The following is a 23,573-nucleotide window of genomic DNA, read 5'->3' as shown; positions in this document are numbered from 1 at the left end:
GCAAGTCGGATAATAAGCCATCTACCGTCACCCTAATAAGCCATCTACCACTGCGAAAAGGTTATTAAAAGGCAAAATTTCCCAAACACAGAAAGAGAATGAGAAAACCAGAAATTGCTACCAAAATATAATATGAAGAATAAAAATGACAGATAAATGTATATATTTTTTTTTAATCCATTAAATTACCCAGGTTCATGTTTTTGGTATAAAGAGTGCAATCCTAATGTTATCTGTAATAGGGCTATTCAACTGGCAGCCTGGGCATCAAATGCAACCTACCACTGATGCACTCTTGGGCCTTCAAAATAAAGCCTTTTCATAAAGGCATCTACTGTTATCACACATGTACAATAAAAACTTATTCATACACTGTTTTAAAAGTACATGTTAATGAGACAAATACTACACATGTACATGTCAGCAGAGCTTGCGGCACTGGAAATTAATGAATTATGATTACAATGAGGCAGCATCAAGCCAACAATCGAATCACAGACAAAACGTAAAGAAAAAGACAGAACTCACCCCCTCACCCCCCCCCCCCCCCCCCTTCAGGAGCAGAGAACTCACCCTCTACCCTTGGGAACGAAGGACTAACCCCCCCCCCCCCCCCACCCTCAGGAACAGAGGACTAACCCCCCCACCCATCAGGAGCAGAGAATTCACCACCCTGAGGAACAGAGGACTCACCCCCTCAGAAGCAGAGAACTCACCACCCTGAGGAACAGAGAACTCACCCCCTCAGGAGCAGAGAACTCACCACCCTGAGGAACAGATAAATAATCCCCACCCCCCTCAGGAACACAGAACTCAACCCCACCCCCACACACCCCCCCCCCCGTCCTCCACCCTCAATATGAGAGAACTCACCCCCCCTTCAGGAAAAAAGCCTTCTTCTCCTCTTGTGGGTCTGCGGTCTGTGTGGCCCAGCAGGACTCCAGCTGTAGGCTCATGTTGTAGGCCAGGCTGTTCTCACAGTGCAGGGTCACCTGGATGTACAGCTGCTCTGCAGAAGGGAGCTCCACAGGGCCAGTGTAGTTGTATGCGTAAGATGAGTCACTGTACAAGGCCATGCTGATCTCCAGGAGGCGGGACGAATTCACCTGCACCACACTGTGAGAGGTAACCCTGCAGAGGAGCAGAGCAGAACACACAGCAAACACATCATCCGTGTCCACATCCACTAGATTTCCTAGAAAAGCACCATTTGTTTTTTTAAATAGCAATGTGCTAAAAAATAAACCACAGTACCAGCACATGAAATGTATGACCAACAATGTGTGATGGAATAACAGACAAACAAACAGGCTGGATTATGACACACCAATAAAGAACCGCACATGCCATTAGATTAGCCTTAGTGCTAACAAAGACTAAGGTATTTTCATTGAGCCCAGGCTCTGTAACAGCTGTACATGCATAACTACTGAAAATGCTAGTTTGAGACTTAATGTCCTTCATGCTACTGCCGTGGATGCTGATTGGATGGCTGAATGAGAGAGGGGTGTGTTTCTCACCAGTCCAGGCCAGGCTTCATGCGGGCTGTGCTGGTCTGGAGCAGCGGGTAGGCACAGGTCCACAGCACCTTCAGGTCCCTCCGTGTGATGGATCTCCCGCTGCTGAGCGTCACAGTCAGCGCGTTCCTCAACTCCACATGCGTCCTGTTAATCTAAATGAGCAGAAAGCGTGTTACACACCCAAGGCATTACACACTCATAATACCCAGTGTGATGTGTTACACACACACAAGGCATTACACGCTCATAATACCCAGTGTGATGTGTTACACACAAGGCATTACACGCTCATAATACCCAGTGTGATGTGTTACACACAAGGCATTACACACTCATAATACTCAGTGTGATGTATTACACACTGCTAAGCAGGAAAGGTACTTAGTGAGGACCTTGGGACAGGCAAAGGTAGTGAGGGGTGCTAAATAGAGAGATGAAACAGGTAGAGGTAGTGAGGGGTGCAGAATGGAGTGATGGGACAGGTAGAGGTAGTGAGGGGTGCTGAATGGAGAGATGGGACAGGTAGAGGTAGTGAGGGGTGCTGAATGAGAGATGGGACAGGTAGAGGTAGTGAGGGGGGCTGAATGGAGAGATGGGACAGGTAGAGGTAGTGAGGGGGGCTGAATGGAGAGATGGGACAGGTAGAGTTAGTGAGGGGTGCTGAATGGAGTGATGGGACAGGTAGAGGTAGTGAGGGGTGCTGAATGGAGAGGTCTGCTAGAGTAAAGGGTGTTATTGTCTGAAGGGAGGAAGAAGCAGTAGCATTTGCAGCTTGCTATGCCAGGTTTAGTGAATCAGTTTTGTGATGATGTGCATTCCCAGAATGCACCAGCTGTGTACATGACCTGGATCTGGTGCCGGTACTCACAAGCGTTTGGCCTCCACACTGGGAGGGGGCGCCAGTTATCCTGTAATAATAAAACATGTCCGTCTCGTTGATGGAGCAGCGACCATCATTGAGGACAACAGTCACATTCCCGCCGAAGTAGTGGATGAGGAAAGGCTTGGAGATGCCCCCAGATACATGGTCCTTCAGGCATAGCGTGAACATCCCCTTCTCTTTTAAGACACGATGTTCTTTAGTCGCATTATGTAGACATAGTTTTGATTAGCCTTTGGTTCATTACTTACAAAAGTGCATGAAATGCTAGGCTTTGCCAATGCTGCCATTTTACAAGTAATACAGAAACAGACACAGCAAACTGCAGCAAATCACATAGGGTGTGTGCATGTGTGTAAGAGCAGCAGGCGTGTGTGTGTGTGCGCATGTGTGTGCATGTGTGTGTGTGTGTGTTTGTGTGTAAGAGCAGCATTATAGTCTCTCACACACCATTATACTCTGTGTGAGAGTACAATGGTGTGTGTGTGTGTGTGTGTGTGTGAGTGTGAGTATGTGTGTGTGTGTAAGAGCAGCATTGTAGTCTCTGACACACACCATTATACTCTGTATGAGAGTAAAATGGTGTGTGTGTATGAGTGTGTGAGTGTGTGTGTGTGAGAGTTTGTTTGCGTGTGTGTCTGTGTGTGAGTGTGTATGTGTGAGTGATTGTGTGTGTGTGTGTGAGCGTGTATGTGTGAGTGATTGTGTGTGTGTGTGTGAGTGTGTATGTGTGAGTGATTGTGTGTGTGTGTGCGCGCGTGTGTGTGTGTGTGTGAGTGTGTATATATGTGTGTGAGTGTGAGAGTTTGTGTGTGTGTGCGTGTATACCGTGGCAGGCAGGGCTGAGGATGGGGCTCAGGCTGTAGTACCCCGGCTCACACACGCAGGTGAATGAGTCCAGGGTGTTGATGCAGACGGAGTTGGAGCTGCACTTATTCAGGGCGGGGGAGTCGCACTCATCTGCGTCTGTGGGTTACACAGTATACTGTCAGTCACACAGAGAACACAAGTACACAAGTACACAGTATGCTGCTGCTCCACGCAGTCACACAGAGAACACAAGTACACTGCTGCTTAGGGGTGGGCGATATGGCAAAAATATCAGATCATTTTTTTTAAAGACTATTTTGCAAGTTAATGAACAGTGCAATCAAACTAATATCCCTATTTAAGAAAATATTGCCCTTCAAGGAAACAAAACCTAAAAGAAAAAGAATAACAGAGACCATTTGGGCCAAAGTACCAGATTTTAATCAAGTGCATTTCTGCACTTGTTTGTTTTGGCTTTGTACCGCTACCGCTAGCCTCTAGCTGCGTGGCTGTGCCTGAGGCACTCACGTGAGACCCCCTGATTGTTTGGCTTTCCGCGTGCTCTTTGGGGTGCTTTCTCCTGAGGTGATTAAAAGGGTTCGTCGTGATGCTATCCGATGTGCAAACATTTTCTTTGAAAACTTTGCAAATAACGGTGTTTCGCGCCGTGTCGGTTTTGGAAAACCCAAACCAGTTCCATATCACAGACGTCAAAAAAAAATTTTAGGGACCAACCCCTCCATGATGTCAGCCATGCCACTATGTTGTCAGATAAAAAAGGGGGAGGAAAATAAATCCAAGGCGCTACCGTTTGTTATTATTGGTTTATTGGTGTGTCTGTTAGGGGAGGCGCAACAGGGACTAGTGAAGAGTGTGATTTTAGGTTTGGCTGAGAAAACAACGTTGGATGCTGTGTATGAGCGTTGTCAGAGCAACTGATAGAATGTGCAGTTTCAGTGGAGCCCGATACTCCCGATGGCACGGTTGGGGAAGGTGGGACGCAATTGCGGACCGAGGGGATCTAAAAGTTAACCCCGAGGGGTAACCACAAAACCGCCGAGCGATAGAAAGGGACAGGGGAAATACCAAATAATAAAGAGCTAAATAATCACTCCCTTCACTCACTGAAACTTCTGTCAGTGGACTCAGAAAACTAAATGAAACGAAACACCGCCGCAGCGCAGCTACCCAGAAAGTCAAACCCCACTAGAAAAACAGAGTGGAGTAACTTACAAAAGAAAAATGACACTCGCAGCCCAGCGGGTAGAAAACGAAAGGAAAACTAAAGAGACGAGGGCAAAATGTCCTCCACAGCGCTGAGATAATCAGCTCAGAGAAGAAACTAAATGGTGATCAAATCTTGCAGATAGGATCAATGCAATAACTTCTGCAGATTCTTACACCCCTACACGCCAAGAGCATGACAAACAATGAGTGTGCGCTGAACCCCAGAAACCAGGGGCTAGATATAGAACTCCCACACCTGACCCTCATCAGGGACAATTAACTCAGAGCCAATGCGTGTGAGGTGCCACCACCTCACACCCGATCTCTCTGGAAAGGCAGATTGTGGAGACATTTTAATCGTTCACAATCTAATATCGTCATACCATCCACCCCTACTGCTGCTCCACTCAGTCACACAGAGAACACAGTATGTGAATGCTGGGCGTTGCTATAGCCTCTGGACATCAGACTCACTGTCATGAGGTGAGATAAGACCTCATCTCCCACAGTTTTTATTGAGCCTGGGATACCCTGCATCCCCCTCAATGTGGCAATGACTCCCTCCTCAGGAGAAACCAGCTGAGCCTCCTCAGCATGACTGGATTGTTATATGGCAGCAGTGTTTAGGAGTTCCTCACCATTATATAGAAGAAGATGATATACTTTATTGAGCCCCATGGGGTAATTTGTCCTCTGCATTTGAGCCATCCTTAGTTACCTAGGATCAGTGGGCAGCTGCCTCTCTGTGCTGTGCCTGGGGACCAACTCCAGTTCTGAGGCCTTGGTCAAGGGCACCTGCAGGAGCGCACCTAACATGCATGTCTTTGAGTGTGGGAGGAAACCGGAGTACCCGGAGTAAACCCACGCGAACACGGGGAGAACATGCAAACTCCGCACAGAAAGACCCCAACCCAAGATTCGAACCCACGACCTTCCTGCTGTGAGGCGGCAGTGCTAACCATTATGCCACCGTGCCCACCCTAAAACAATGTTGCATCGCATGAGCTATCTGTCTATCTGTCCATCTGTCTCTCATTTACATTTCAGGCATTTCACAGACACTCTACAACCTTGAACCAACAGCCTTGGAGCAAAATGTTATACTGCACTGCCACCAACACTTACACACACACATGCACAAACACACACACAAATGCATGTATGCATGAATGCGCACAAGCATGCATGCACGAACACACGTGCACACACACACACACACACACACACACACACACAATCTCAAGGGTTTTATTTCACTGGGAACAGAACAGCCAATATTCCATCCGTCAGCTACCCATCACACACAAATCCCCCAGCATGTCTCGCACCTACCGTCCCAGTAGATGCTGTCGTCTGTGACGGTGATGTGGGCGTGGCCGAGAGAGATAATATGCTGCAGCTGCTCCTCAGGGCGGAGGATCACTACCCCATCCTGGTTGGAAACATCAAAGCTTTCAAAAGTGATCTTGGTTTTTGTTTTCCTCTCGCTGTCTTCAAACGAGATCAGCTGCACCTCCGCTTTTGGCCAGAACTTACTCAGTAAGTTCTGCAGCTGGTAAAAAGGAAATGGAAACCAAAAAGAAAATTGTAAAGCTGGTCCATCGTGCACAGTTGGCACAGGCTGACTGCAGGTGCCCAGGTGACTAACAGAGGCCTGTCCCAAGTGAAGACGTAAGAGGAGGATAGTCTCGCTCGTACAAACCACAGCAGGGGTGCACAAGGGCCCGCCCATTTCAGGATTTTAGGCAAACTTTAGCCTGATCAAATCTTAATCTGAGATTTGTAAAAACACCAGCAGTGATTATCAAAAGTGATTGTTTTCAATTTTGTTGAAGGTGATAAAAGTTCAACTAAAATAATGCTATGAAAACATGTACTACAAAACGCTATAAACAGAACGGTGTGATAAGCGGCAATGACTGCTAGGACCCGGGAACAGGACCCACCTTGCTTTTAATAATGCCCTCCAGCAGGACTCGAGCTTCTGCCCTCGGATCCTCCAGCGACGGCGGCATTGTCCATGGCACAACAAGGAACATTTCATGGCTGGGGGGGTGAACCTGCAGTCCTACAGTTGGGGGGTTAGGGGCACAAACACTGATGTAAAAATGTGTCTGAATGAAAGCTTTCTGCAACCAGCCCATGTTACCAGCCTTCAGGACACAGACCTACCGTGGGCCTGACCAGAGTCCGTGGTTATGAATAAATGTCAAATTTTTGCACCTGTGTATGCAACCACATACGCAAGCCTTTAATAAGATAATTCAGGCCAACTTCAAAACAAAGAGGCAGTCTGTCAGAACCAGCCTGCTTTAACACTGACCGAGTCAGTACCAGCCTGCTTTAACACTGACCGAGTCAGTACCAGCCTGCTTTAACACTGACTGAGGAGGTCTGTCAGTACCAGCCTGCTTTAACACTGACCGAGTCAGTACCAGCATGCTTTAACACTGACCGAGTCAGAACCAGCCTGCTTAAACTCTGACCGAGTCAGTACCAGCCTGCTTTAACACTGACTGAGTCAGTACCAGCCTGCTTTAACACTGACCGAGTCAGTACCAGCCTGCTTTATCACTGACCGAGGCGATCTGTTGTTTGGTCTGCAGAGTCAACAACTCTGGGTAGCAGGATGTCTCCAGGGGCATCGTTGGGGGCACTGCCAGGGACTTCCTCTGGGATGAAGTAGAGCACAGCTGGAGCTCCACGCTCGCCACCCTCGCACTCTGGCACCACCTCCAGGTCATACGGGGAGCCAGGCCTCAGGCCCGGCAGAGGCAGGGGGGGGCCTGCCAGCCTCCCCTTCCGGACGCTCGGGCCGCCCCTCTCAGAGAGGCGGTACAAGAAGGCCACGCCCACCCCAGACCTGCCGCTCCACAGGGCTATCGAGTCCTTCTGTCTAAATCGGAGATCCAACACTTCACCAGGGCCTGTGGGCAGAGCAAACCAGCAAACATTCATCAGGGCCTCCCCAACACTTCCCCAGAGCTCCTTCCTAAATGACTTTGGGCTTATCCTGGCCTAACGCAAGCTTGGAGTTGGTTGCTAAAGGGCGCAGAACGGTGTGGGGTGGAATTTGACGGTGCCTCACCGAAGACAAAGGGCACGTGGAAAGACCAAAATATTTTTCCAACCTGCAGTTTACCAACAACAAAATTTGGAGAAATGGAGAAAAAATGCACGTTCAACAAAACGTTCAGTTTTCATCTAGAACAGTTCATGAGCAATAAACATTTTACATTATTTATTTAAACATACATTGTGCCAAATTCCTAAAATATTTGAGACAAGCATTAGTCCTGAAAGTTAGTTTGAAATAGACAATTCTTCTGTTCTTCTGTGAGACTGACAATTTGACATCAACAAGAGTCAACAAGTGTTTGATCAATAGATAATTAAGGCCACCACAGAAGTGCATTCACCCACAAGTGTAGGTTTTCCACCCATTCAACCTACGGATGTGGTGTGGCTATCTGTCACACCACTATTTGTCATTTGCATCTCAAAGCAGAGGAAGTCAGCTGGACCATAATTATCACCTGTCAAATCACTGGATTCAGATGATCATCCTTTTCATAAAGTTGACTGTTTGTAGCCCATTTTTTAACAGACCTCTCCCCCTCACAGCCAGGTCCCTCCGCCACACAGCCAGGCCTCTACCCCACTCAGCCCGACCCCTCCCCAAAACAGCAAGGCCTCTCCCCCAAACAGTTAGTCCCCTCCTCCACACAGCCAAGCCCCTCCCCCACACATCCAGGCCCCTCCCCCACAGTCAATCCCCTCTGCAAAACAGCCAGGCCTCTCCCCCACACAGCCAGACCCCTCCCCCACACAGCCAGGCCCCTCCCCAATACAGACAGCCCCACCCCCCAACGCTATTGGCCCACCTGTTTTTGTCTGAATGGTGCGAACGCTCATGACCGTGCTGTCCCCACACAGGGCTTCCACCCTGCAGCTGTACTGGTGGCAGGGAAGCAGGCCTGTCACTGTGTGCCAGGTGAGGAGCGTGGAGCTCTGGAGCTCCCCCTGGTGGTACACCTTAAAGCTGGAGATGGAGGAGATGTTCTGCACGGACCAGCTCACCGTATAGTTGCGGGAGCCAAAGGAGGACTGGTGTAGGTTTATGATTTCAGAGTTTGCTAGGGGACAAAAAATAAACAAAACTCTTTCATCAGGCAAAGCTTTCAAACAGTAGTATCCAAGACAATATTAGCATTCCCCTGTTAGATGTGTTGGAAGTGATGAAGTCGATTCACTGTTCAAAATTAGAGGAGAGATTGGCACACACACTCTTAATCCAGCACATCCCATCATGTGCCAGGTCATGCGCCAGGGACACACTTAAAAACAAAATTACGTGATTTCCTTTGGCAGGAGCTTGGTAATCCTGCACTGACAGCAACATCTAGTGAAAAATCCAAGAAACCTACAAGTACATTAATTAAGTTGACAGGAAAACCATAGGTTTTTTCCCACTAGCCTCTACACTGGGGCTATATAAAAGTATGCATCAATGTAGGACTGCACCATACATCTAACTGCAGTTTTTAAAGCGTATTAAGACTAACTGCGGGATTGTAGTGTATAGGCATCTTTTTCTTTAATCTGTTCGCTCCGGCATTATTTACTCAGTAAGTGCTGAATGTGCTGTGGTATCTGCAGCTTCCCATGCCGGGTTACCCAGTCTCTGGACCGGACATTTAAGCATTCTATAGGTAGATATATAATGTATATATTCTATAGGCATGTGAGACAGCCTTGCCGTGTGGAGATATTGCTAAGCAAGGAAGCAAGCCTGTCTGTGAGTAAGTCAAACCTATGCTGATTTGGAATCAGGAGATGAATCATCAAAATGTGTGTATTTAAAATATGTTGCAAACCACCACTCCGATCCCGCACAGTTCAGTTAAGCTGTGCAATTGTTGTGAATGATGGACTTGTGTGTTATCTTTCTTTTCCACGGGAGCAACATAGAGATTTTACTTTAGTTCACTTACACTACAAGCCAAACGGTATTAGGCTACCTGTGGTTTAAAAAAAACGCATCGATAAGATTTCAGTCAATTTAACAATTTTACTCCTCTGCCTCCAGAAAGATTAGACAGACCTCCAATAATTTCTTTAACTGTAATTAAAGCCAAAGGAGGTTATTTTGAGAAAAGTTGTTTTCAAAGTTGTTTTAAGTAAAACTTTTTGTGTTATCGTAGGTAGAAATTGAAAAATGTCTGTACTTTGGTTCGTTATTCAATAAATGTCAATAAATTAACTGAATTTCTCCCTCCCTAAAGTTTCTTCTAAAAATTATTTTTTAAACCCACAGATGGCCTAATACTTTTGGCCTGAACTGTATTGTACACCACACAACCAATACATGGCCAAAAGTATGTGGACACCTGACATTCAACATCTTATCCAAAATAATTGATGTTAATATGGAGTTGGCCCACCCTTTGTTGCTATAACAACTTCCACTCTTCTGGGAAGGCCCTATTCAAGATACCAGAGCACTGCTGCAGGGATTTGCACTGATTGGGCCATTAGGTCTGGCTCACAGTTGGCTTTCTAATCCCAAAGGTGTTGGATGGACTTGCAGTCAGGTTTCTGTGCAGGCCAGTCAAGTTCATCCACACCATTCTCAAACCGTTGGGAAAGCATAGAATCATCCAGAATGTGATTGTATGCTGTAGCATTAAGATTTGCTGTCACTGGGCCTAGCCCAAACCATGAAGAACAGTCCCAGAACAAGGGGTGTCCAGATACTTTTGGTCATATGGTGTGGGTACCAGACACAGGCGCTCTGTAGCTATACCAGAGTTTCCATCGCTGAGGACCATCCTGCTGAGGCGGGACTGGCCCGTAGACTGGCCCACAGGCCCGTAGACTGGCACACCACCTGAAGCCCCAGCTGCACCCTGCTACAGGGAGGCAAGCTGCCCACGGTGAACACCGGGCTGCCCAGCGTGTGTCTGAAGCTCCTCTCCTCCAGGACGTGGCCAGAGCCGTCCACGTGGAAGACCGTGAGCAGGAAGGCGGTGAGGCCCGAGGCGGGGTCGCTCGGGGGGCAGTCCCATCCCACGGTCACACTGTTGCTGTCCCAAGCGGTCACCCTGAAGTTCCTGGGCACGTCAGGATCTGGGCATTCACACAGGGAACTTAACACGGCACTCTGAGCACGCACCAGCACAGCCAAGCTTTATGTGATCATTCACACAAACAGGCTAACCCATGAGCCTATGCATGTTCGGCTACAGTAATTGCACAATGCTAATGTACCTGCTGGTGCTCATATGGCAATAGGGCAGCTCACAGAATTGTGCTACTTATCAGACCTCCAAAAGAAGGGAGTCAGCAAATTAGATAGATGGGGGGGGGGGGCGGGGCAGACACACTCTTACTGGTGAATGTGGTGAGGCGCAGGACCGTGGGGGAGGGGGGGGGGGCAGACACACTCTTACCGGTGAGCGCGGTGAGGCACAGGGCCGCGGGGCCGAGCGCCATCTCCACACACGCCACGTAGCTCCGGCAGCCGTCCAGGCCAGCGAATCGGTAGTGCCCCCTGCGCGTGGTCTCGTTGCACAGGACCGCCAGGCCGTCCAGGTCCGGCCGGTACAGCACCACTCTGTGCAGGGGGTCGGGGGGGACATGGTGGCTCCCTCGCCAGGAGACCAATAGCGTGGAGGCACCCCGAGACTCCGCCCTCAGTGGAAAGCGGTGGGTGTGGCCTGGGGAGAGCAGGGTGTGCTTGAGAAACTGGCATTGTAACCCAGGAGGTCATTTATGCCAAGCTGCACTGCTGATGGAGCCTTCAAAGACACCAGTTTCCATAGACAAGCTACTGTTAATGAAGAACAGTAAGCCAACATCTAATCTATTAAGCCATAAAAAGATAATATTAGTAAAAAGCTAGAATTCTGGAAACCTGAAATGAGGCAATGTTCATTTTTCAGGCGTCATACACTGCTAACAAACTATTCATCAAATATACAAAAGCATTCTGATATTATATTTAACATGTAGAGTGATACAGGGACACTCTGTTGCGTTGCACATAAAGTCATGGATTAAAGCCAAATATACAGTTACTTCAACTTTACACAGAAAAACTGCTAATAATTATCAATATACCTATAGTAGTAGGTTTCATTAGGTCATAATTAATTATGACCTAATGGAACCTATCACTCCATCTATTACACATCTAAACAGCAACCTGAATCTAAGCTTTTAAGTTAAATGTTGAATTAACGTCAAATTCATTAGTATTTATCATAGCAATATTGGTTTTCTGATACAGTATAACACCTGCTAAACTGCATTCAAACAAAAGATATACACATTCCGATAACTGTTAAACTTGTAAATAAATAAAAAGAAACTCTTCATTTGTAGTGATCATTTCAATTATTCATATGGAAACAATTTAATTATCAGTATGTATGTAGCTATCCAATTAAACTGCTTTATACACTGATGTGGACCATTTAACAAACTGATTCCAAGCTTTGAAGTTATGTGCAAAAAGCCCCATGAATTTGGCATAGAAATTAATTTAATACCCTGAAATTATATTCTTAGTAAAAATAGAAATATTCTGGTAAATTCTGGTAAACATATTCAATGGAAATAAAAGTTCTGGGGCGGGATGCATAGAGTTTGCGTGGATTTAATTATACTGTACAACCATTTGCGCAAATTGTGCATACACATTTTGTACAATTTGCTTAGAAATTAATAAAGTTTTAAATCACACATGCAGATTTTATTTATAAATCACAAATATCCCTAAACTTGTACGCTCGTGAAGGAGCTTTATGACTCTACCAAGTGAACACCCTCAATTTCCTTATATGGGGGCATCATTTCACCATTTAAATCTCTTGGAAATAGCAGTAAAACTGCTAAATTTTAATTGTAGTAAAATATAGAGGAACATACTGGTGGAAAAGTGAATTTAAAAAGAATTTTCAGAATGTTAGATTTAAATGCTGTTGCAATGAAAACAATTTGGAATGTGTTAAAATGTTCAGATCTTTGAAAACCTTATCTGGTCAAGTTCAGTTTCTGTTGATGTCCATAAGTGTAAAGAGAGAGGCATACCAAGTGCAATGATAAAGTCCTCCTTTTGGTAGAGATAATGAGTGTCGTTTTCACAGGGAAACACTTCATTTGGCTGGAATGCCTTGAGAGCTTCCTGTTGTGAAAGAGAAATTGAAGATTCCCAATTAGCCATTCTAATGGAGAATTTAGGGGTCCGATTAACCACATTATCAACTCGCTTCTGTTAGACTGCAAAAGGGAAAACAGGCACTTGAGAAAAGTGACGACAGCACTAAACTTTTTTTGTTTTACTTTTCAATAGTTTCCATGTTCATTCAGACATCTTGAGATGAGAAATTTGAAATGGCTCCAATTCAAAAGCACAAACCATGAGAGGGTCCACAGTGCTAAACATTCTGGTTTTGTCACGGTACGGGTAGGGGGGACCCAAACGCAGAGGGAAAAAAAACACAAACTCAAAAGGGAAAATTAACAAAGACTTTACTAACACGACAGGCAAACAAGTAGGGAACAGAGGAGGCCACGAAGGACAAAAACACAAACTCAAAAAATATCTAATGAAACAACAGGAACTCAAAAACACAGGCAGGACAGAGTACAAGTAAGTCAAACAAACACAAACAGGTCACAAACACAGGCAGGTACATACGGTCGGCGCAAACATACATAGGAAACAAACACAGGAACAAAGGAAATGCAGAAACTCCAAAAAAACACTAGAAAACCAAGACATGGGCAGGAACACATGGGGCAGAGGCTTACGCACAAACAATCTGACATAACCACAAGGATCCAGCACCTGAGTCAAGGGATGGGGAAACTTAAATAGAACAGACACTGACGAGACACAGGAGGGCACCATGAACAATCAGGCCACAGAGAGGGAAGGGAAAATGAGACCATCAAGAACCAATAATGAGACAATTGAAAACAATCATACAATTAACACAGGGGAAGCAGGACACAAAATAGAAGTGCCGCCATCTGGCGGCCCAACAGGGGAAACGCAGACAAGAACACAGGACCATGACAGGTTTCCCCTGTGTCAAAATAAAGCCCCACATTCACCAGCTGAGATCTGGTGACTGCAAAGGCCATACCATATGATTCACATCATTTTCATACTCATCAAACCGTTCAGTGACCCCTCAAGCTCGGGATAGAAATGTTTCATCATAGGATAAAGGTGATCACTCAAAATAACTTTGTATTGATTTGCAGAGATCGTTCCCTCTTAGGGGACAAGCGGACCCAGACCATACCATGAAATTGCGCCCCACAGCATAACAGAGCCACTGGACACCCTCATTGTAGGGGTCATGCATACAGGCCTATACTGTTTTCTTGGCATACCCCACACATGCACTCGCCCACTTGTGGAGAATATAACAAGGCAGCAGCACCCTACCTGGGAATTTAACCAGTAACCTTTGGGTTGCAAGTCCAGTTCCCATCTTTATAGAAGTAATTGTTCAAATTAAGTGGCCTGCAGCATAATTTAAGAGAGCCATCAATCTGCCACAAGACCGAGGTAATGGACCATATTTTGGAAAACATATGTCTAGCAGTTTCTATTATTGACCATGACAACAGTCATGAGCTAGATTGAAAGGTCAGTAACACTCACCCCACTTCTGCTGGGGGGGAGATACGCAGTTCTGTGCGCACTGGTCACATTGATGGAATCTGATGAGAAAAGCATGTTCAGCATTGGATCCATCTACATCGCCCCCGTCAGCAACAATGTTGGAGACATTGTCGGAGCTAGACGTCGGACTCGGCAGAGGAAATTCGTAAACAGGAATTGGTGGACTGCAGGTCAACCATACATTTGTAAACGGTCAATTAGCTTCGAATTACAATTAATGACCATGTCAGTTTCTGTAATTATATGTTTAACAAAAAATTATATTCTTGAAAGAGATTGGCCAAAAAGTACACGGATCGTACATGGACCTAAAAAGCATCGCCAAAACAGCGATACACTTATAAATCCAATTTACCAATCCAATTATGGATTTCCGTTTTCTTCTCCAATTCAGCTTCAAAGTCAAAGTCACAAACGTGTGAACAACTGAATTTCACACTTACCGGAAACAACTGAAAAGTTCCACACATGGGAGATTCCTTCATAGTCCGCGCGTAATGTGTGTACATCCAGTGTCGTTACTATCAACGACACAAGTTTGCCTTTACTTCCTATGGGTGTAAGTTCATTGCTGTCCAGCCATATCTTGGTATCTGGTCTGATAAGGATTGAGAAAAATGTCACCGTACGAGGTGCATAGGTTTCAAGTAAATGTGCTTTGAGAAGTTATGAACCGAAGGTTCTGATATTCTGAACTTAATACCTCTTCGCGGAGGCGCTGACGTTTAGAACCCAACAGACAGAGAAGACAGGACTGCTGCAGCTTCCTGAAAATGGCAAAGTTGGACGCATTCGTGTGACTATGCATTCAGGTCTATAGGCCTAACTGAATGGACACACCCATTAATGAATTTTAAAAACAAAAGGTAAACGTTACCTATAGGCTACACATGCATAAGGCCATTCAAGCCACAGCAATTTAAAGCCAGAATGACGTTTCCCTTACGCGTTGCCAACACCAGCTGATTCACTCCACTACAGCTGTAAATTAAAATATAATTCTAATTGTACCGCCACTGTGATTCACTGAAACTGGTTCATGTAAACGAGTCATGCAAAAATAAACAAATAAACAATTAAATAAATAAACAAACAAATATGTACTCACCCAAAGAAGAAGAAAGCTGCAGTGCTATCAGTAATGAGAGAATAAACGCGGAGGCAAACCTGCAAATGTACAGATGTAGATTGCATTAGTGGAGCGCGTATTACGAGGACGTATTTATCTAATATATAAACCCACAGAAAATTAGCATATGTACATTTTCAGAGAATAGTTGAACTACTGTCCCTCTGTGAGAAAGCGATATGAGCGAAACGAAACAAAACATTCAGCTGTCGATATAATTTCGCAACACATTAGACCTACTAATACTGATATTGGGCGTATTCTCTGCAAACCCTCTGATTCTAAAATCAGACCGAGTAATTAGACAATTAGCTACACCTTTCAATTAAAATATTGACCACCCTTTTTACTCAGTTAAAAAAGTAAGATGAGTGAAACGACAATTCGTCAGAATCTCTGCGTTAGGTTAAAAAAAAAAAACATTTGAACAAACAGGACATTTTCCCATGGTAGTGCATGCTGAATGTTTCATTCTATTCTCAACTTAATCATATATCCTTCTCTAGTTTTTCACTCAGGCTCTGTTGGTTTTTGTGGACATTAAACGCGGCAATACATTTAGGTTATAACCCTTATTGTTTGCAAGCATCCTATTGTGTTGAAGATATGCTAACTAGTAGGGCAACACAGAATGCACGTGTCAGGTAAATATAAAAGCAAAATAGTTACAAATTACACATTGAGTCCTTTCATATGCCGTAAATCTGGCGATGTGTTTAATTGAATCGGAGGGCATGTCGCCATGCAGAATTCTTACAGGATCCTTCTAACCCAAATGCGACACCGCGTGGTCAAAAGCTGAATTTTGCCCTTATCTGACCGTAAGACTACAGGTACCAAATGCTGTTTGGCAACTCAAGGCTTATGTTTTTATTGCCCTAATTAGAAGCTCATTTCTGGCAATCCTTCCCAGAAGCCTGTTGATATTGAGATCGCGGCTCATGTTAGATTTGAAGACTTTGGTCTGTAATCAATCCACATTCGTCCTTAGCTTCAACAAAAACGGCACACTTCTTTCAGAAAGTCTGTTTGGTGAGTTAATTTTAGTGATCATGGAATTTGCCAACCTGAAAAAACATGTAGATTTTGATGGATTAAAAATTATAAGGGTGTACATTTTTTATATATACTCCCTTCCAGAATTATTTTACACTTGATAAAAGTGAACAAAGAAGGCTCTATAAATAAGCAAGCAATGAGCTCAATGAGCTATGTGTATAACATGTTTAAAAAGGGGGGTATTTTCTTCAAAATAATAATAATATTTATAATATAATAATAATTAATTATTATTTTTAAGAAAATATCCCCATTTTTAAACATGTTATACATATAGCTCATTGCTTGCTTATTTATAGAGCCTTCTTTGTTTTTGTTTCACTTTTATCAAGTGTAAAAATAATTCTGGAAAGTAGTATATATAAAAAATGTAGGTCGTGTGTTGAAGTTGCTCTGGACAAGTTTCTGCTAAATGTCTACATTCTAGCAATCCCTCACTGAGCCAGCATAACCAATCCCTCAGAAACGCACGCTTAAGCCGGGCACCCACCGCACGCGTATCGGCCGCGAGCGCACTACGCGCGTATTACGCGCGTAACTGAAGCGTAGTTGAAGTACTGTTATTACAACGGCAGCGGGCGACGTCGTCTCCACCAGATGCGAACGCGTCGCGTACCGGCTGCGAAGCTCGCGCGGCACAAGCGAACTGAAGCGTAGTTTTTCGCTTCTGTTCTATTTTTTCGGCTTGTCGCGCGTCACGTTGGCCTGTTTATACACAGAAATATGCTCTAAAATGCTAGGTATACATGCTCTGATTTATATTTCATTCTTATATTACTGGGGGTGTGTCCCTAGTTACCTCCCAGATATTTTTTAAGCAGCTAAAAAAAATACAAGCCTTTTCGTTTTGTAAAAATAAATAAATAACTGGAACCTGGGGGAAAGGCAAACTTAGTTTCGCTGTCTTATTTTGCGGAGGGGGTGGGGTAAATTTGAAAATACACCACAGAAAGACGTAGGCTATTGAGTGACGTAAAAGGGAATGCACCGAGCAGCGGTTTGTTAGCTCGAGTATTGGAAGATAGTTTTTAACCAACCATTGCTCAGCCTATTTGACTTCTCCGATGTCTTCGTTCGCCGTGCTTTCAAAAAGGGCTTGTTAATAAAAATCAGATAATCCACAGAGCTTTAAAAAAATCAGATTATTTAGTGGTCTTGCCGATGAAAATGCACCTATTTTATAAATGAAGTTGTAAGCAAGCCTTTATTGCACTTGTACTTCAAAGCTTCCGGTGTTCATGGCGTTGTGGTGTTCATATCCCTTCAAGATTAAAACTGTTACTGACTTTTTCATGATTAGCTGATTTTACTAAATCTGATCCTATAAATGTTTTGACGTGAATGGCAAGACAACACGGGAATTCCCAATGGTTGATTACGGATTATTTATTATTATTATGATAATTACATATTCTTCATGAAATTGGCACGCTTGTTAACCAAGCAAATAAATTAATACAGTTTGAGATTGATTGTTATGCAGGCTACGTTGCGATTTAAGTTTATGGTACTTCTTGAAAGCGTTTACTTTCTCACGTAGGCTATTTACGAGTTAACGAAATATTACCAAATTAACAAACTGAAAAAGGTCTCTCACCAAAGTATTCACTTAACCCATAATCAACAGTCGTGAACAAACGTGAAATACACGATGTAAAAGCCCACTGCAGACTGCGAGAGCTACTAGGAATATATAGCTTTTACGCAAGCCTTTGCGCGACACAAACGGAACCAGTGGAGACACCCTACGCGTCGCGCCGTGCTGCTTCGCCCTGCTGTTTACGCGACGCATACGCGACGCGTGCGGTGGGTGCCCGGCTTTACACGCATACATGCACACGCACACACAGAGATGCGCATACGCACAAACGCACGCTTACATGCATACACGTACATGTACACACAGATGCGCATACGTGCGCCCACAAAAAATGCACAGAAATGCGCACAAATAAGTTTCAAGTTTAATTGTCATTCCCACATACATACTATACGGGAACGAAATGTCGTTCCTCACGGTCCAAGGTGCTAACACAAAATACAACAGTCTCGAAACATAAAAACGGAATAAAAGCACAATAAAAACAGTGATAAATATAAATTATGCAGTATGTGTAATTATAAGAACTATAAGAATATAGGTAATATAAATACTGCCTAACCAGTGGTCCCAGTGGTGATTATACGTAGTATAAATAGGTGATGATGGCCCGGAATAAAGGGTCGGTACAGGGTAGTCATAAAATGTCCGGTACAGGGGCAGAGAGGTGTAGTCCAGGTGTGCATCTGCGCACACACACAGATGTGCCCACACACACGCACGAACCCACACACACACTCTCTCTTGCACTTCCATGAAGATGTGGGATGGGGCAGAAAATTAACTGTCAGGGAGGAAAAATAATCAGTGACAACAATTGTAACTACAGAACCCCTTTAAAATACTCCAGATACTACAACCATTTTTACCACACACCATTATTTAGAGCAATTTCACACTATATTCGGTATTTTTACATAGTATCAATTTATACAGCTGTGTACATATTGAAGCAATTCGGGTGAATTATTCTGCTTACGGTATAACAGCTGTGTCCTACCTGGAAATCGAACCTGAAACCTTTAGAATGCAAGCACAGTTCCTCAACCACCAAGTTACTCAACCACCAAGTTACTCACACATGCAAAGAACTGTCAGTAGGTCATTAGTTCAAATGGTGTCGGTCATATTTTTTAGACTGAAGTGTTTTTTAATGGACTATTGTACACAACAGACCTACTAATTGTTTGTATATTGGCAGAGGATCTATAGGGCTAGATAACATTAATTTAGAAATGTGGGTAAATACAGTAGTTGAAAAGTACTTATCAGTACAGGCGCAACAGTGAACGTGAACCATTTTGATTTAAAGAAAATCGATATACGTGGTGTGAGGTAGTCATTATCTTGCGCCAGTTTCTATACCGAATTGCAACACAGATTGTACTTAATTTCAGAGGCGTCCGTACCTGCACTAACATAATACACTCGGTCTGTCGTCTCGTTAACAAGGTAGCTAACATTAAACTCTGTGAAAATGCAGAAAGCGGAACTGTCTAAAGTGGGTGTATTTTATTTGGATTTCAGAAATAAATGTTTCCCGCAAAGACATAACCGATGCAAAAGCAATAGCTTAAATGTTGGATTTTTAGTTAGCTAGCAAGCCAGTTTAATGAGTTAGTGGTTTGCTTGAGTCTCAGGGGGGATTTGAACCTGGGTCTGTCACTCGTCCATAATTGGTAAACGTGCTACCCAGTGAGCTACGAGGAAAACAGATGACGGGGCTGCAAATTTTTGGTCTTTTAAACGTATGCCCCTGTATGTATGTCCAATGAGGCAACCTATTCTGGCCCATCTGTGATGATGTAATCAGGCAGGAAGAAGAAAACGCAAAATCCATTAAGTCTGGGGCTTTATTATGTGCACGTGTGAGGTCAGAAGGTACAGAAATGAATGTTTTTAAGGGTTGAGTCTGTGGTCATTGTGGTTATTTCTGTAAGGAAACCCTGAAAAGTGCCAAACTCTCGGTGCTGTATATGTATGGGGCATGCCACCCCACCAACATGTAACTTTGCAGGATGGCATACCTGCCACCCCAATTTCACATACTTAAGGTATGAATATACTATCACATGGGAGGACCTGGAACTTGTATAAATACATACAGCCATTCAAATTTGTGCATAATGAAAAACAGGATTGACAGAACATTTCTACTCTTCTGCCTCCTCTTCCTCCTCCTGGCTGTGTTCCGCCTGGCTGCGGATGTGGGTGTGAAGGATGAGGTCCACGGACAGCAGGCTTGACGCAGTGTGCAGGACGGAGAGGAGGAGCTGGTATTTACAGGCCAGGGACTCCAGCCCCCGAACCCTCCAGCTGGGGGGGGCGGCCCCAGAGGCCCTGAGGAAGTTTGACTGGGCATCCAGGAAGCGTGGGCCGGGGTACAGCCGCCTGGGCACGCTCAGTACGGCTCCCGCCACCAGCCGGCAGGTCGCACGCAAGTCGGGGCAGCGCCGCTGGGAGGCCTGCTGCAGGAGGCAGTGGTGCAGTACGAACTCAAACGCGCCCCCTGCTGGTAGCACGCTGCCTGCCTCTATTAGGACACCTGAAGAGGCGGGGCCTGTTTCTCGGGTACGGGTCCCCAATGCTCCTTCTTTCCCTTCCCCAAAATGGACGCCGGGCCGCTCTCCTGATGCCTTGCCATTTCGTAGCAAGTCCGGAATTGGATGTTCAAGTTCTGCTTCGGGCTCTGTGCTGTCAGGATTTTGGCTTTTGCCTGCACACAGTGGCCCCTCACCCTTGTTTGGGTCCCTAATAAGGGCCTGTGTCCCCTCACCCCTGTTTGGGTCACTAATGAGGGCCTGTGGCCCCTCACACCGGTTTGGGTCCCCAATGAGGGCCTGTGGCCCCTCACCCCTGTTTGGGTCCCTAATGAGAGCCTGTGGCCCCTCACCCCTGTTTGGGTCCCCAATAATGGCCTGTGGCCCTCCAGCCTCTGTGCTGTCAGTGCTCAGGTGGGCATTGTCCCTCATGCTGGCGGGTGCTCTATCTAATCTTGTGCCATTGTGTAGGCCGGGTTGTTTGACCATGTAATGAGCTACGTTCTCACTGTCCTCCTCCCTGCCCTGCGGGTGATGTGATTGGACAGGACCCTGTGCGTGACGCGACAGGACAGGCTCGTACACGCGCTGAAGCATCCGGAACAGTCCGCAGAAGGCCGTGCTGCACTGCTCCGCCAGGCCGGGACTGGGCCCGCACAGAACCAGGCAGTGCGGTGCCAGGCTCCGCCCCTCTGGGAAGCTCACGTGGGCCAACCTGTCGGGACCCAGCACCACGGGCTTGCAGAATGTCACCGTGGCAACGTGCTCCTCTCCAATCAGGCTCCAGTCACCGGGGTCGGCAAAGAGCTCCGCCCCCGCCAGCCGACAGAACAGCGCCAGCTCGTCACTGTCCACGCACTCCACCACGGACAGGCCGGCCCGCCGAGCGAGGTCCAGCGCCAGCTCCGACTGCTTCGCTGCCGAGAGCAGCAGCCCCACCCTCAGCCTGCGCAGGCAGGCCACGCCCCGCTCTGCCCTCCCGCCCACCCCGCCGCAGCACCTCTGCGCCTGCGCCGCGCTCGCCAGGTTCAGAGAGACGCCAGGGGGCGCCAGAGGGGACTGGAGCGGCACGCTTGTGGCCAGCGCTCGGAGCGGCCCGTCGCCAGGGCAACGCACCGCAAAGTCTCTGTGGATCACCAGGCCCTCGAGGACCCGGGACCGGCTCACGGGCAGGCCTGGTACGGGCGTGTGGAGCGCAGCGAAGTGGCGGGCGATCAGGGTCACGCTGGTGCAGTCCTGCTCACACCGCCACCTGCGGTAGAACTCGCAGGCCGTCTGGCTCAGGACCCCCCAGTGGGAGCTCGCCGTCATACAGTATGATTTACAGTTACTCATACACATTGGTAATCACACAGTATTATTTACACACTGTTACTCACACAGTATGATTTACACAGTCACTCATACACACTATTACTCATACAGTATGATTTACACAGTTACTCATACACATTGCTAATCACACAATATTTACACACTGTTACTCACACAGTATGATTTACACAGTGTTACTCATACAGTGTTACTCACAGTATGATTAACACACTGTTACTACAGCATGATTTACACACTGTTACTCACACAGTATGATTTGCACAGTTAGTCACACAGTATGATTTGCACACTGTTAGTCACCCAGTATGATTTACAAACAGTTACTCACACCATATGATTTACAAACTGTTACGCTCACAGTATGATTTACACACTGTTACTTACACAGTATGATTCACACACTGTCATGTACACATTATGATTTACACACTGTTACTCACACAGTATGATTTACACACTGTTATGCACGCAGTATGATTTACACACTGTTACTCACACAGTATGATTTACACACCGTTACTCACACAGTATGATTTACACACTGTTAATTACACAGTATGATTTACACACTGTTACTCACACAGTATGATTTACACACTGTTACTCACACAGTATGATTCACACACTGTTATGCACGCAGTATGATTTACACACTGTTACTCACACAGCATGATTTACACACCGTTACTCACACAGTATGATTCACACACTGTTATGCACACAGTATGATTCACACACTGTTACTCAAACAGCTTTTTCCACTTGTATACTTTCGTTTCTCATTTATAGTGCAAACGTCACATCCCCAACATCAATCTGTCCATACTGCAGTAAGACGTAGTGGTGAAAAACCGTTTTCTGAGCTAGAGGAATGGAAGAAGCCCCAGGTTGTTGGCTGTGCTGTATTTCAGTAAGAGGGAGAACAGATTCGGGGGCCTGTTACCTGGCAACGGGATGGTCAAGCCGAAGGGAGGTAAGGATCCTGCGGCCATTCCTGGTGATGAGGACCTCTCCAGAGTCGCGGGTGAAGAGGACCTGGCCCCTGGACGGACCGAAGCACGGGCTCACCACCGCCTCCAAGGCCTGGGTGACCTGCAGCAGGGTCCCCAACTCCACCCTCTGCACCCCCTTTATCTCCACACTGCCTTTAACAGGGGCCTGCTGTACACACAGGGCACAATCACTGAGCTGCATTCCAAACACAGACACAGCGTACTAAATCTGAAATGCACACGGTGCATTTCCCACACAGACACAGCGTACTCAATCTGAAATGCACACGCTGCATTTCCCACACAGACACAGCGTACTCAAACTGAAATGCACACGGTGCATTTCCCACACAGACACAGCATACTCAATCTGAAATGCATCCGTGGTCAGCGTTAGTTCAGCACTGACCATTCTGAGAGAAGAAGCCGTAAAACCTTTCAGCTTGTTATTTTGTGTTCTGTAAGCATGTGATTATGAACTATGAAAACAAGAAATGAAACTGTGGAGGGGTAGTGTGGTTAGGGCGCCCTCTGCAGTCAAAGAGGGAGTGGTTTAGCTGGCACTTCAACCCCAGGTGTGTGCAGTGACAATTCATTGCTAATTGTACACACCTGGGGTTGCAGTGCCAGCTAAACCGCTCCCTCTCCGCCTGCAGATGGCGCCCTAACCACACCACCCCTCCACAGAAACAAACTTGTTTGTTAGTTTTAATGTGTCTTGCTCTTAAATACAGGCTATGAAATCATTACCTTAAGGTCGTAGACAGGATGAGATGTC

At 45.8% G+C, this 23,573-nt stretch overlaps 1 protein-coding gene and 1 pseudogene across 3 annotated transcripts in view; both read right to left on the bottom strand.

The window, feature by feature from the left end:
- Nucleotides 1–23,573, bottom strand: part of LOC118218895 — a 108,576-nt gene that overhangs the window by 5,303 nt on the left and 79,700 nt on the right. For 2 of the 3 annotated variants that reach the window (XM_035401626.1, XM_035401628.1), the window contains exons 10-16: nt 7,017–7,364; nt 6,384–6,505; nt 5,770–5,869; nt 3,229–3,366; nt 2,389–2,579; nt 1,521–1,672; nt 874–1,131 (exon numbers count right to left, since the gene is read on the bottom strand). In XM_035401626.1, the coding sequence (XP_035257517.1) occupies nt 874–1,131; nt 1,521–1,672; nt 2,389–2,579; nt 3,229–3,366; nt 5,770–5,869; nt 6,384–6,505; nt 7,017–7,364 (1,309 nt within the window). Of the gene's footprint in view, nt 1–873; nt 1,132–1,520; nt 1,673–2,388; nt 2,580–3,228; nt 3,367–5,769; nt 5,870–6,383; nt 6,506–7,016; nt 7,365–10,889; nt 11,157–12,531; nt 12,626–14,119; nt 14,179–14,583; nt 14,739–14,843; nt 14,908–15,248; nt 15,308–15,402; nt 15,525–23,573 lie in introns of those variants that run through there. The other variant, XM_035401631.1, reaches the window with a different exon arrangement.
- LOC118218912 overlaps nt 1–23,573 on the bottom strand; it is a 96,996-nt pseudogene that overhangs the window by 27,665 nt on the left and 45,758 nt on the right.

This window comes from Anguilla anguilla, chromosome 19, assembly GCF_013347855.1.
Source record: "Anguilla anguilla isolate fAngAng1 chromosome 19, fAngAng1.pri, whole genome shotgun sequence".
In the NCBI taxonomy this organism is placed as follows: Eukaryota; Metazoa; Chordata; class Actinopteri; order Anguilliformes; family Anguillidae; genus Anguilla; species Anguilla anguilla.
The sequence above is the reverse complement of the archived record's forward strand: the minus strand, read 5'-3'. Positions and strand labels throughout refer to the sequence as shown.